This window comes from Vidua chalybeata, chromosome 2 (assembly GCF_026979565.1).
Source record: "Vidua chalybeata isolate OUT-0048 chromosome 2, bVidCha1 merged haplotype, whole genome shotgun sequence".
In the NCBI taxonomy this organism is placed as follows: Eukaryota; Metazoa; Chordata; class Aves; order Passeriformes; family Viduidae; genus Vidua; species Vidua chalybeata.
Window position 1 is genome coordinate 3530136 of NC_071531.1, and position 14428 is coordinate 3544563.

Genomic DNA, 14428 nt, shown 5'->3' on the forward strand with positions numbered 1-14428 from the left:
GCTAAATGATTTTGCGATACTGTGATTCAAAGTGCACTGCCCCACGTGGTGCCCAGGGTGTGCCATGCCTGCAGAGATTTGGGAGCATCAACGCTGTTGGAGCTTAGGGATGGCCCAGCCTCCTGCTGTGACAGCAGAGCTCCATGGGGGATGCCCGGGGGCACCTGGGCTGCCCCAAACACCAGCCTGGGGAGGGGTATTTCCCACACCACTCCAGCAGCACTGGATCACTAAACCAGAAGAAAGCAGCTCTGCCCCCATGCCTGTGCCACCTCGAGCCTGGCTCCTGGAGACAGAATTTTGGGAGCTAGAACGTTGACCTGTGAGGAGGCTTCAGGATGAGCAGAGGGCTGGAGCAGCTCTGCTGGGAGGAAAGGCTGGCACAGCTGGCATTGTTCACCTGCACAGGAGAAGCTTTGGGCTGAGCTCAGGGTGGCCTTGCAGGGCCTGGAGGAGCTGACAAGAAAGGCCTGGAGTGACAGGACAAGGGGAAATGGCTTCAGAGAATGGGGTTAGATGGGATATTGGGAATTGTTCCCTGGCAGGGTGGGCAGGCCCTGGCACAGGGTGCCCAGAGCAGCTGTGGCTGCCCCTGGATCCCTGGCAGTGCCCAAGGCCAGGTTGGACACTGGGGCTTGGAGCAGCCTGGGGCAGTGGGAGGTGTCCCTTCCATGGCAGGGGTGGAATTGGATGATTTTTAAGGTCCCTTCCACCCCAAACCATTCTTCATCTTTTTTCTTTCCCACAGTTGTTTCCCAGCCATGTCCAGCATGAAAGGCTGATAAGAACAGCAATGGCTGTACTTGTGTTACATTTTAAATCCAAGGTCTTTGCCTATTTCATTCCCCACCTCTGGTACCTTAAAATGAATTTTTAGAACCTTGAAGTAAATTACTTTTATGTCTCATTCCCTTAACCTGAACAACTACTAGCAGTATACAAAGACAACAGATTATCTTCCAAGAAGCAAGTTTCATTCTCCTGCTGTTGTATTTTGGATCAGATTGTGCTCCATTGGATCACAATCTGGAGGACTCACTCCAGTCCTTAGCTGAAGAGCAAATAAATCTGGTACCTCACAGGACAGAGTAATATCGAGAAGTTACAGTAAATTAAGCAGTGGGTAATAGATGTGAGTGAGATGCTGAAAGTCCACAGGATCACAGCACCAGAGACCCACAACACGTGAAAAATAGACATTCTTTAAAGCAGGGATGAGTGGTTATTTTGGGGGATTTACCTGCAAGTTTATCACTTATTTAACTGGTGGGATGAGCTTGCCAAAACCAGAGAGTAAATAATACAATGGAGCTAGATTGTGTTACTATTAAATTAAACCAAGAAATATGGTATCTGGAAGGGGATGTTGGGGGATGTGAGTTAGAAAAGTGGCATCAATTTCCAGTTTTGAAATATCCAAGAACTTGAAGCCAAAGCCAGGTGTGCTCTGTGAGGAACACACCTGTGATGGAATGGAACAGGAGCAGGTTGTGGTCTAAGGTTGGGAGACTTCCTATAGAAAAGTTAAAGATTGCTAAAGTATTGAAGAGGTAAAAATGGTAAAATGCTTCCTGAAATGAGAGTATTGATTAAGAAAGCAAGTTAGTGATGAAACTAAAGTGGCTTTTTTTAGAAATAACTGCAACAATTTGAAAAAGGCACTAAAAATGTACAGGAAGCAGGTACTGGGCTTGCAGGTGTTACTTAAGAGCATAAACAAGTTCTGGGTTAAGAGGAAAAAAAAAAAAACCAACAAAGAACAAACATTACTGTTTGAGCTTGGCTCCTCCCAGGACAAGGTGACAGTTGTCTGGCTGGCATCTGAGACTTACTAATTATTGACTTATTTTAAAGCAAACAGCAGCGACAAAGTGCTTTCAAACTGCAAGTTTAGACTAACACTGCAATTCTCCACTCCCTGAACTGCCACCCATCTCTTCAAAAGTACAGTTTTAACACTCTGAAGGACACAGTTAAAAATCCAAACCACAGCACTCAGATTGTGAGTTCTCAGTCAATGCAGGAGCTATGGAAACATCCTTTCATAATCAAGATTTATTTGGCTTTTGTTTGGTGATCACAAACACTATCAACAATTTTACAATTGTTTTTATTCACAGAGCTTTTTTAAATCTAAAAACTAATTTTGTTTTTTTTTCCTAGCACTATTTCAATTATTTTTCACTCAGTCTTTGTAGACAAGCTGTCTTTGAAAACTAGATGTGAAGTTCCAGTATCTCAAATATTGACATAAGTTCCATCTGCCAAGCAGAAACTTTTACATAAGACAGTATTTAAAGATATAAAATAAAAGTTTCCAATCTTTTGCATCACAGCTACAAAGTTGTTGGAAAAAAATAAAGCTGCAACTACCAAAAATAACTTTGTCACTGATATACATCACTCAGCAAGAAATCCACCACTAGGGAGCAGTTTTATTAGATAAGCAATTCTACTGATGGTACAACCATAGAGAAAGATAAATAACTAAAATGTTAAGACATTCTCAACACATCATTATGAATTTCAAAGTCTGATCTGTGTTATGCTTCATTTATAGGATAGAAAACTGTCCCTTGGAGTCTGTGGAACGTGAGGCTTAATCAAGGCCTCAAAGCCCTCTCCTTAATTAACACACTGTTAATTTCTGGTTTCATAGAAAACAGACAACCAGTACATGATTTTACCACTTAAAAAAAGCATTTACACTTATCTAAATATGTAAAAAAATGGGTTGAGTCGGGATTCTCTCCTTTTTAAAAATGTGTTTTCTAGAACTACTAAAAAACTTGCATTTACAAAATAGTTGATAAAAATATTCCTCTGAATTGTACAAGAAGTAAGGTTTAAGGACCACCAGTTACAGATGTGGGAGCAGGTGTCACTCAGACTTCACTTCTTTCTCTGCAGCTGCATCAGGTGCTGGGGTCTGGAAAAGAAAAAAAAAAAAAAACCAGAAAACTTCAGTGCAGGAAGTTTTTAATGGCTCTGATTAGTTTGGAGTGGTTTTAATGCACACTAAAACCTGCACAGAATAACCCTGACTTGTTCTTGCAGATTTCTCTTGGATCATGACCTGCTAAACCAAGCTGTGACAAAAAGGCTCCTTGGATCCACCAGGATGGATTTCAGGATCTTGATTTGTTACTAAACAACACTGCAAGGGATTTTAATTCTAATTGGATCACTGCCTTTATAACAGAAGAAACTTTAACTTTTACACAGCTACAATTACATATTGTAACATATGAGGTGTTTAGAAAATCCATGAGGTAACACTTCATGCCTTTAAATTTCAGTGCCATATTTAAAATATTCTTCTAATCTTAAGTCTGTTTTAATTCTTGGCAAACAATAACATCCAACAGGCCAGACTGCCTCTGCCTCTTCCAGACTTTGGTATAAAATTACACCTGGATTTTGGGTGGTGTGACCAAGTCATTGTCCATTCCTTGTAAATTTACATAATCTCTGCACCAGTGAACTAAAGGGACCCCAGATGGGAATGCTGCCAAATTTGGTTCCACTGCTGAAATATTACAAGCACAAATTGAAAGACTGCAATAATGCCAAAAATTGAGTCAGCTGAAGAACTCGTAGTTAGAGCACAACTTTTTCACACTGCAAGCTTGCAAATGACAAACTGTTAACCCAGAGTAAATCCTCCTGCTCACTGAAGTACCATCCTGTACCTTCCTTGCCCACCAAACCCCATCGTCTACCTAAAACCAAAATATTCCACTGAACTCCTGAAAGTGTTTCTGTCACAGAAACGTGACACCAACTCCAGGCCCGTTACCACACTTGTGTTTCATCCCTGCAGATTTTAGTTTAAATTTGTAACTGATTATATCTGCATTCCAGGAATATAATACAGAGTGGAGGATGCTGTGAGTGACCTGATCAATGATTCCAAAAAGTTCAGCCACTCTGGCACTGGGGTGCAGCCAAGACTCACCTGGCACAGTCACTTCTGCAGCAACAACTCATTAATTGTTGTACTTTGTCCCTACACCAACCTGTCCCTTCTCCCAGCAGGGTCTGTCAATATCACCTCAACTTTGCCCAAATCAGCTCTGGGTTTTCACTCAAGACTCTTTCCAGACTCAAGAAAAAGAATATTTTCATTTGTTAAGAAACTTTTGTAGGGAAAAACCCAACTTCTCACTAACAGCAAAACCCAAACCCAGCCCTCCAAACTTCACCTCCTCAGTTTTAGCTTCCCCATTTTCTGCAGGCAGGTTGTCCTTTGTCTGCTCTTGGTTTGTCTCTTCTGTCTGTTTTCCTTTAGGCCCCTTCTTCCCCTTTGATGGAGCTTTCTTGTCCTCAGATTTATCCTAAAATGAAATGTATTTCCAGTAAGTCAATTGTTATGACCTTCCAGGTAAATCTTGAAAACAATAAATACAAAAAACCAAGATGGATTTGCTAAGCTACCAACAACCCCTGATCACCCACTTACAAAATATTTCAGAATTACATAATTGCAACACACTGACTTCTGTACTTCGAATGCCATAATATATTTTTCTTCATTAGTATTTATTTTAAAAGCCAACTAAGTAACTCCATAATGAGCAAATTTCTCACAACTGCAAAAAATACTGTGAGGAAAGTTTTAAAAACTGATAAAAGTTGATGCAAAAAAAGGTTTCTTTTGATTAATCAAAATCTTTGACTGTTAATTAATAGCTTGAAGAAATTTTAAGGAGAAAATCTGTATCACACATCAACGAGCAGCAGTAAGTGCAGATGCATCACAGACACTTGCAAAAAAAAAAAAAAAAAAAAAAAGGGAAACTGAGTAGCATTGGAAAGCTTCCCCAAATTCTTTAGGCTTACAGCCCTGGGAGTGGGAACACACTGATACTCAAACCACCAGAATGAAGGTGGATTCCTGATCAGCAACTGCTCAATAGGATTAATGCAATGAAAACATCAGGAAGTCTGCAAAGATTATGAGTTTATCTGAAATTAGAGAATCACAGAACAGTTTGGGTTGAGAGGGATCTTAGAGATCATCTCATCCAACCCCCAACACCTCCCACTATCCCAGGCTGCTCCAGCCCCAGTGTCCAACCTGGCCTTGGGCACTGCCAGGGATCCAGGGGCAGCCCCAGCTGCTCTGGCAATTCCATCCCAGCCCCTGCCCACCCTGCCAGGGAGCAATTCCTAACTCCCAATCTCCCATCCAGCCCTGCCCTCTGGCAGTGGGAGCCATTCCCTGTGTCCTGTCCCTCCAGCCCTTGGAAATTGTCTCTCTTTATCTTTCTTATCAACTCCCTCCAGGTTCTGAAAGGTCACAATGAGGTCACCCCAAAGCTTTTAACCAGTACATCACCAAGAAAAGCTTATGGTGACAAAATAACACGTAACAACACAAACAGCAGCAAGCCAACAGTCACAAGGACATTTTTAATTCTCCCAAAAAACAAAGAATTTTACACCTCACTTACTTTCACTGTGAAAGCTGTGCTAAAAAATTCAAAGATCACACAAACCCACTTTCTTACACACAAACACCTGAAAGTTTGACCACATGAATGGAAGTTCATGTGTTTTTTAAGTGGCTAATACATTTTTTCCCCTGTCCTAACACACTGCTTTAAAACATCAGTAGGTGCATTTTATCCCCTCTTGTTACACAGGTGAAATGCAACGCTGTACACAGAATCATTCATTTTGGAAAAGTCCTCCAAGATACTCCAGTCCAACTTTAACAGAGCACTGCAAACAACATCCCGGCCTACCCTTGGACACCTCCAGGGATGGTGACTGCACCACCTCCCTGGGCAGCTTCTCCAATGCCCGACCAGCCTTTCTGTGAAGAAATTCCTCCTGATGTCCTAATGCACAGTTGCTTTGACAGTCAGGTAGTTCCACCCAGTACCTAACCACAGTGTAACGCGCATGGATCCGTGCCCATGCTTCCTTGCAATGCCTGGAGCTTAACAAGGATCTAAAGCCACAGTGATGGAATGTACCTGTAAATACTGGCAAAAGCACATCAAAACAACACTTCAGCCAAGTGAGTGTTCCCACAAGGAACAAAACCATTCCAGCACGGGGCACCGAGGGCACCGCGCGGGATGCCCCCAGGCACCACCTCCTCTCCCTTCCCTCTTCCAATTCACTCTCACCTTTGCCGGTAACTTTTTGGGTTTCGGCTCTGCTTTGGCAGGCGCGGGTTTCTGAGGAGAGAGAACAAGTCAGGCGGGGATCCAGCCCTCGGGGACCCGTCCCGGGCAAGGCCTCCCGCCCATCCCGGCAGGGCCCCGCCGCTCGGCACTTACCGCGGAGAGCCGCGCCGATCGCCGCTTGGGCTGCGGGGGGGAGACACACACACACACACACACAGAAACACACAGGGAGACAGAGAGAGAAGGGCGTGAGGGGCGGGCGGGCCGGGGCAGCCCCGCCTGCCCCACCGCCCTGCCCGCTCCTTACCTCCTCGGGGGCGTCCCCGTCCGCCACCGTCACCTGCAACACACACGGCGCGTCAGCGGGGCGGGGCGGCACCGGCCTCCGGCCGCCCCTTCCCGCCGCGCTCCCGGACCGCGGCTCTCGCCGAGCCCCCCCCCCCGAGCCTCCCACACCCCCTGCCCCGTCCCCAGCCCGCCGAGCCGCCCGGCACAAGGGGAAGGCGCCGGCCGCCGGTACCGCCCGCCGCACCGGAGCCCGCGGCGCGGCCGCTTCCCGCCGAACCCGGTCCCCTGACGCCCCCACCCGTCCCCGCCCGGCGGCTCCGCTCGCTGCCGCCCGCCTTCACCTTCCTCTTCGGCATCTCGAGGCTCCCGGCCGCGACCCCCGCGGCTGCGGCTGCCCGTGTGGCGCGGCTGCTGCGAGCGCTGCTGCGGCCGCCTGCGAGCCCCAGCCCGGCTGCGCAGCGGAGCCGCCGCCCCCCTCCCCATCCCAGCAGCGCCAGCGGCGCCGCAACAGGATCCAGCCGGATCGGGGCGCGCCCCGCCCCGCGCGCACCGCCGCCCCATTGGCCCGCCCGCGTCACGTGCCGCGCGCGCCCCCGCCCGCCCTCAGGCAGCTGTGGCGGCGCGGGCCCATGGCGGAGAGCGGCGCCTGGCTGCTGGTGCTCAGCGCCGTGTTCCTCTGCAACGCGCTCAAGATCCTCCTGCCCTCCTGCTCCTCCCTCGTGAGTGGTGCCGCTGGTGGGGGAGCGGGAGGGGGAAGGCGGGGGATGGCTGGGAGGGGACCCCAGGAAGCCGGCGGGGCGTGCTGTCAGCACACGAGGGAGCTGCGCGGGGAGCGGTGCCGGGGCGGGAGCGCTCCCGGTGACCCCCCCGGCTGGGACGGGCAGGGTCTGGTCCTGCTGCTGGCCTTGGAGAGGAGAAGCTGATGCTGGAGCACAGCCCCGTGGCTGGGTGGCTCCCGCAGCCCCGGTTCCACCGGGGGGAATGAGTTACCGGTGAGTTCGGTGATGCTCCTGAGCCTCCAGCCCTTGGGATGCATCACGGAATCATGGAATGGTTTGGGCTGGAAGGAACCTTAAGGATGATCCGCTTCCAACCCCCCGTGCCGTGGGCAGGCATCCTTCCAGCGGGCTTGGCTGCTCAGAACCCCGTCCAGTCTGCTCTTGGACTCCTCCAGGAATGGGGCATCCACAGCTTCCCAGTTTTCGGGATGGGGAGTACAGCTTTGCTCAGTCTTGCATGTTTTCGACAGATGGACGTGCCCATTGTTGAGATGGGAGATCAGTGGATATGGAGATTAAGAAGTTAAGTCACTGTAGGAATAAATCTTAATAATCTTAACCACTGATCAGGGTGCCCCTGTGCTGATCTGAAGCATTCCTGTGGAAGCGTGGATAATGGAATTGGGGACAAATAAACTCTGTGGCTGCCAGATAAACTCACATGTGTACAAAGATGCTGAAATCCCTGTCGCTCTGCTCTACCACGGAAATAACTTCACTGGCACAGAGATCAGCGTACACTGTTCAAAAATGGACAAAAATCCTTTAAACCTTAAATCACCCTCAGCAATTTGGGAAGCTGAACTCATTGTCGCTAGAGATGAGTGATGAAACAGCCATATGAGGAGAGGCTGAGGGCATTTGGCTCGTTCAGTCTGGAGGAGGCTGAGACTGGGATCTGCAGCTCCTCCGGAGGGACAGCTCTGATCTCTGCTCTGGCACAGGGACAGCACCCAGGGAGCAGCTGCAGCTGGGCCAGGAGGGATTTCGGTTGGATTTTAGGGAAAGGTTCTTAATGCTTTGTCTCTTGGAGCCAGGTCTTATAAGCTCTCAGAGACAAGCATTATACCCTTGATAGCTCAGCTACCTCGGGTGGCATAAAAGTAGCAGGATGGCTCCTGTGCCAGCGTTGGAATCAAAAAAGTTTTAATAAAAGGCAAAGTAAAAAGCTCTTTACAGATTAAAACCGAGCCAGGGCAAGAGGTTCTTGCTCCTGCTAAAACACTTCACAAAAGCGATTTGCTTCTTTTGTTCTCTTCTTTTTCTAGTGAATTGCTTAGGCGGGACTTTTTGGCTCTTGTCTAATTAGCTATCCTTAAGTTTGAGGTGAAGTCTCCAAGGTCCTATGAGGTGTCTTTTAACCAAATTGAGGAGAGAAACTTCGGGGCTTTTGTCCTTTTTAAGGAGACAAAGGGTAACTTGCTTAGTCCTTCTACAGGGGGCACATTCCTACAGGTCCTTCCCCCAGAGGGTGCTGGCACTGCCCAGGCTCCCCAGGGAATGGGCACGGCCCCGAGGCTGCCAGAGCTCCAGGAGCCTTTGGACACTGCCAGGGATGCCAGGGTGCGGTTGTTGGGGGTCTGGGCAGGGCAGGGGTGGGACTCAATTCCTTGTGGGTCCATTCCCACTCAGGATATTCTAAGATTCTCTGAAGATCTCTGCTCAGCTTTCTGCTGTGGTTTGAGGCTGAAGATGGTGTTAATGCTCTCACTGTCTGTAGGCCTGAGAACAGCATCCATGTGGAAATAAATTACACGTGTCTTGGGGAACCTGAAAGATTTGCTAAGAAACAGCAAGAAAAAGATTCCGTGTCCTTTGTGCCTGCATTTCTATGGCAAACAGAGTTCACCAGCCGACAAGCAGGTGGTGCCTCAAGAAAAGAAATTAGGAAAGTAAAAGGAAGGGAGAAAATGTTGGAATACTTGGCTGCTGGAGCTGGAAATGGGAATGATCACAGAATAATTTAAATTGGAAAAAACCTTCAAGATCATCGAGTCCAGCTTGAGGCTGTTTCCTCTCATCTTGTCACTTGTTCTCTTGTTACCCAAGGATTTGCTGCATCTCAGTGAAAGGGCTTTTTTTATGGGAGGATTTTTAGATCATGCTTTATACACACTAAAGCAAATCAGTGGAATTCTGGATCAGCAATTGATCATTTCCTTCACTTCTTAGATATCCAGGCTGTTACAGAAGGATGCAGAGCAGGAATCCCAGATGAGAGCTGAGATCCAGACCATGAAGCAGGAGCTTGCCACCATCAGTATGATGGATGAGTTTGCCAGATATGCCCGGCTGGAGAGGAAGATTAACAAAATGACTGACAAGCTCAAAACCCACGGTACAGTTCCATGTCTGCTCCCTGTTCCAAAAGGAAAAACATTTTCTGTTTCTGAAAAGCTGTCAGGAGTGTTTTCAGTATTTATCCTTCAAACTTGCCTTTCCCATCTCACCCATTTTCAGTGCCTTCCTTCCTTCCTTCCTTCCTTCCTTCCTTCCTTCCTTCCTTCCTTCCTTCCTTCCTTCCTTCCTTCCTTCCTTCCTTCCTTCCTTCCTTCCTTCCTTCCTTCCTTCCTTCCTTCCTTCCTTCCTTCCTTCCTTCCTTCCTTCCTTCCTTCCTTCCTTCCTTCCTTCCTTCCTTCCTTCCTTCCTTCCTTCCTTCCTTCCTTCCTTCCTTCCTTCCTTCCTTCCTTCCTTCCTTCCTTCCTTCCTTCCTTCCTTCCTTCCTTCCTTCCTTCCTTCCTTCCTTCCTTCCTTCCCTTCCTCCCTCCCTTCCCTCCCTTCCCTCCCTTCCCTCCCTTCCCTCCCTTCCCTCCCTCCCTTCCTCCCTCCCCTCCCTCCCTTCCTCCCTCCTTCCTTTCCTTCCTCTCTCCCCTTCTTCTCTCTCTCTCCTCATTTTTTTTCCTCTTTAAACTATTTTAAGAGCTTACTTGTGTCTTTCCAGCAATTTCCTGGGCTTCTCTGTGTAATTATTTATTCTTTCTCAGTGATGCCCATCACTGAATCCTGTTTTGAGTAAGTCAAGACAGAAATTACAGTGTGATACAGAACTGGCAGTTTGTTGTAGAAGGGTGTTTTTAATATGGCTATAAATCTTTTAGAAAGAGATTTTTAAACAGGGTAATGTTCAGCCTTAAAGAGTAAAATATTAAAAAACTACTAATTTAATGCAATTATAATTCATTATTATAAGCAATGGAAATTAATTTTTTTTTCTTTAACAGTGAAAGCACGAACTGCCCAATTAGCCAAAATAAAGTGGGTCATAAATATTGTATTCTACATATTGCAGGTAAGTAAATATTTTTTTATGGATACAACTTAACCCAAATCCTCAGTAGTGTTACAATTCTCTCCTGGTTTATTGGCCCATAGCTGGTCACTCAGGGCTCCCCCAGCCCAGGGAGGAGCTGGAGCTGCTGCAGAGAGCCCAGAGGAGGCTCCAGGATGAGCAGAGGGCTGGAGCAGCTCTGCTGGGAGGAAAGGCTGGCACAGCTGGCATTGTTCACCTGCACAGGAGAAGCTTTGGGCTGAGCTCAGGGTGGCCTTGCAGGGCCTGGAGGAGCCCCAGGAAAGCTGGAGAGAGACAATTTCCAGGGGATGCAGGGACACGACCCAGGGAATGGCTTCAAACTGAAAAATACAGGTTCAGATCAAATATTAGGAAGAAATTCCTCCCTGTGAGGGCGGGCAGGCCCTGGCACAGGGTGCCCAGAGCAGCTGGGGCTGCCCCTGGATCCCTGGCAGTGCCCAAGGCCAGGTTGGACACTGGGGCTGGAGCAGCCTGGGACAGTGGAAGGTGTCCCTGCCATGGCAGGGGTGGCACTGGAGGTGTTTAAATTCCTTCCAGCCCAAACCATTCTGGGATTCCAAGGACACAGACTTTGTCAAACAGAAAGAGTTTCTGGAACCGGAAGGGAAATGCTGCTGATAAAATCTGGTAGTTGAGGATGGAAGGTGTTTAACTTTCATCTCCACTCTGTGTTTCTTTTTTTGGGGGGACAAGAGTTTGGAGTTTGTCTTAGCCCTTTAATCACTGAGGTTTTTTTATATATGACCCCAAATCCAGGAAAGTTCTGCTACATGTAAATCAAATTCTGGCTTTGAAACCAAAATACACTTCTGCTGAGGATGCAAATCTCCACCTACAGCTGCCACACATTTCCCCACGGTGCCTCATCAGATTGTCTGAGTAGTTCTGACGTGATGCCAAAGAATTTGCTAACGAGAATTTGCTAACGAGGATGGCAGTGGTCAGCCTGAAGATTTCCTTAGGGGCCTGTTAAAGTGAGTTGGATGTCTTGTAGGCAAAAATTCAGGCTAAAAAGGGTCATCAGAATTTTAACAAATGCTGTGAGTTTCTTTGACTCTGCTGGATTGGAAAGAAGGTCGTGAAAGAAAACAAGTTCTCCCTGCAACCCTTGTAATATTTGGTATAAATTTAAGCTCATACCAAATCTAAAAGTATTTTGAAGAAGATAAAATAACAAAGAAACAATTCCCTTCCATTAGCATTTACTATTTGCTGTTTCCAGATAGCACTGGGAATGTACTTTGATGTGTGTTATTATCCAAACTAATAAAAATCCCCATTCCAGGCTGCCCTGATGATCTCTCTGATCTGGAAGTACTACTCTGAGCCTGTCACCGTGCTTCCAAGCAAATGGTTGGCTCCCCTGGAGCGCCTGGTGGCCTTCCCTACAGGAGTGGCAGGTGAGGAAAAGGACATTCCCAAGCCCCAGAGCATCCAGGGATTATCAGCAGCTGCTTCTCTGACTCCCAGAGCACAGGGTTCAGGTGTTTGAGCAGCTCTTCCGTGTGTGCTCAGTTCTGGTTTCTTGAAGCGATCACGGAATTTTGTCATTTTTATTTCCACCCAAACAGAGCATTGCCCTTCTCTGTATTGAATAGACCCTGGGGAAGATTTAAATTAGAAAATCACCCAAAAGGGAGTTTTCTTCACAGGTGTGCTGTGAATAGCTATGTACTTACAAAACAACTGATTTCAACTTCAAAGGAAATGTACTTTTTACATCTCTCAAATCCTGAGTTTAATTTCAAGCAAAGCATTCTGCCAGGCCTTAAACTTAGATATTTTCTCTTGGGTCTGTAGCAGATGGTTTTAACTCTGGGATGCACTCACCACACTTTAGCTCATATTTGTGTATTTGGTGCTCTTTTCCCAAGACAATCCAGATTTTTTTGGGGACCAGCACTGATTTATCTCCCATCTCTTGTATCTCCCTTTTGTATAGAAAGAGTTTAGTTCCTGTTGGCCTCATGAGTTCTGAGTTTCATTTTTTACACTTCCAAGCTTGTTTGCAGCTGCACAGGTTCCTCAGGGTTATTGATCCAACAACTTCAATCGTGGTTTCTCCCTCTTTTCCAGGAGGTGTGGGAATTACCTGCTGGCTCGTGGTCTGCAATAAAGTTGTAGCCATCATGCTGCACCCCTTCAGCTGAAGGAATCTAAGCAATCCATGGACTCCCCAGCTGCATTTACATAATCACTGTTTTAAATTAATTAAAATTAAAAAAAGGGACAGTTCTCTTCCATGAGACAAGGTCTGAGACAATCCCTGTTGTTCCATTTGGATATCTGTCAGTCCTTTTGATTTTGCTTCCCAGAGTTTGTCTTTCATTTTGGAAAGAACAGCATTGCTGGTTGTAAAACCTCAATTTGGGTTTAGTCATGGCAGAACCATAAGGCTTTGTCATGGCCTGTTGTCACCAACATCTGAAAGTGCTGGATTTGTGGTTTTAAATTGGAAATGTGCTGGCTTTAGGAATTCATTTGGGAGCTTGGCTGGTTTTTTGCTGCAAAATGTGGTAGCTTCACCCTGAGGTGGGACCATTTTGAGTGGTGCAGAGGGCAGAGGGAGGTTGTTTGCTTGGCTTGGGGCAAAAGAAAGTTTCCTTGTGGTTTTTTACCCTAAAATTAGAATATTCTTGAGCTCTCCTAAAAAAAATAGGTGAGTTTAATGAAGATTTTCTCTCTTAGGAGGTTTCTTCAGCTGCCAAGCACAGGCTGCTGTCAATGAAGCAGAAGACATTGCTGTTGCTGCAGAGGGGATGCTGATTTAGCTTCCCACTCTGGAATTCCCAGAGGAATGATTCTTCTGCTATTCCAGGGCCTTTTCCTCCCTGCAGGAAGGTTGGGGCCAGGACCCCTCCAAAATTGGCACTGCCTTTAAAAAACAATTCTAAAAGGCAGGTTATGTTGTGTGTATATATATGGATTAAATATTTTTGTGGTTTTTTTTTTATTGTTAATTTAAAAATTGGGATTTTATATTAGGAATTGCATTTAGCCAACGTGAAAATAAATATCAAGGAAAAAATACTGTGATTGAATGTTATGTGTAATTGTGATTTTATTAAGGAAATAAAGCTTTTCAACCCATCTTAGGTTTTTTCATCTCTTTTTTGATGTTAACTGCAGTTTTCCTAAACAACCCACAAAAACCCCAAACAAACAAACCCAAACTCACCAAAACAACACCCTCACCCCCATGTTTGTGCATAAGGAAATGCTGTTTGAATCAACTCAACTAATTTATGTTTAAATTTTTTTTTCTAAACTTTTGAAATGTTGCTGCAACAGGTTCAGCTCTGACTGTCTTTGTCATCTTTAAAAACTTTTGTAGTGTTATTTTGGACATTTTTTAAAGTGCTGTTTGAATCAACTCAACTAATTTATGTTTAAAATTTTTTTTCTAAACCTTTGAAATGTTGCTGCAACAGGTTCAGCTCTGACTGTCTTTGTCATCTTTAAAAACTTTTGTAGTGTTATTTTGGACATTTTTTAAAGTGCTGTTGCCTTTAAAAATTAACAGAATGCCCTTAATTTTTCCAAACTTCACATGAATTTAACAAGTATTTAATAAATTAGTGTGAGGAACAAAGCCCAGTCCTCCTCCTCTTGCTTACATAACCTTAAACAAGGATTTTTAGAGGCTTTTTGGGGACTGGCTATGCCTGACTTGTCCAAAACAATGCTTTCCTCTTGCACATTCATCTCTGGATGTCAGCTGGGGAAGTTACCAGGCAAACTGCTTTGATAAGTTCTAACAGTGGGAAAGAATGAGGCTTTAGAGGTTTCTAATGCTCGTGAAAACAATGTAGGAGCAAATTATTTTTATTATCTGTGAATTCTGGAAGCTGTTTGGGGAGTGAAGGAACTAAAAAAGTGTTTTCTTTTATTGCATTGTTGGTCCTCACCCA

General features: G+C 46.0%; 2 protein-coding genes across 2 annotated transcripts; one reads left to right on the forward strand and one right to left on the reverse strand.

Annotated features, from left to right (window-relative positions):
* Nucleotides 1-2037: 2037 nt before the first annotated feature.
* Nucleotides 2038-6903, reverse strand: HMGN1 (high mobility group nucleosome binding domain 1). The gene is made up of 6 exons (XM_053936120.1): nucleotides 6770-6903; nucleotides 6448-6480; nucleotides 6294-6323; nucleotides 6141-6191; nucleotides 4206-4337; nucleotides 2038-2929 (listed from the first exon to the last, which is right to left on the reverse strand). Exons 1-6 carry the CDS (start codon nucleotides 6782-6784, stop codon nucleotides 2882-2884), a joined length of 309 nt encoding a protein of 102 aa, XP_053792095.1. The 5' UTR covers nucleotides 6785-6903; the 3' UTR covers nucleotides 2038-2881.
* A 117-nt stretch (nucleotides 6904-7020) lies between these two features.
* Nucleotides 7021-13612, forward strand: GET1 (guided entry of tail-anchored proteins factor 1). The gene is made up of 5 exons (XM_053935737.1): nucleotides 7021-7147; nucleotides 9380-9545; nucleotides 10429-10496; nucleotides 11803-11917; nucleotides 12594-13612. Exons 1-5 carry the CDS (start codon nucleotides 7058-7060, stop codon nucleotides 12665-12667), a joined length of 513 nt encoding a protein of 170 aa, XP_053791712.1. The 5' UTR covers nucleotides 7021-7057; the 3' UTR covers nucleotides 12668-13612.
* The last annotated feature ends 816 nt before the right edge of the window (nucleotides 13613-14428 follow it).

What these genes read in the sequence shown, in the direction of transcription:
- HMGN1 (XM_053936120.1), bottom strand. An exon ending in ACGGGGACGCCCCCGAGGAG is followed by an intron (nt 6,324 to 6,447) that starts GTAAGGAGCGGG and finishes TCCCCCCCGCAG; the next exon opens with CCCAAGCGGCGATCGGCGCG. An exon ending in GATCGGCGCGGCTCTCCGCG is followed by an intron (nt 6,192 to 6,293) that starts GTAAGTGCCGAG and finishes CTCTCTCCTCAG; the next exon opens with AAACCCGCGCCTGCCAAAGC.
- GET1 (XM_053935737.1), top strand. Translation starts at nt 7,058, where the DNA reads ATGGCGGAGAGCGGCGCCTGGCTGCTGGTGCTCAGCGCCGTGTTCCTC. An exon ending in TGCCCTCCTGCTCCTCCCTC is followed by an intron (nt 7,148 to 9,379) that starts GTGAGTGGTGCC and finishes TTCACTTCTTAG; the next exon opens with ATATCCAGGCTGTTACAGAA. An exon ending in CTTCCCTACAGGAGTGGCAG is followed by an intron (nt 11,918 to 12,593) that starts GTGAGGAAAAGG and finishes CCTCTTTTCCAG; the next exon opens with GAGGTGTGGGAATTACCTGC.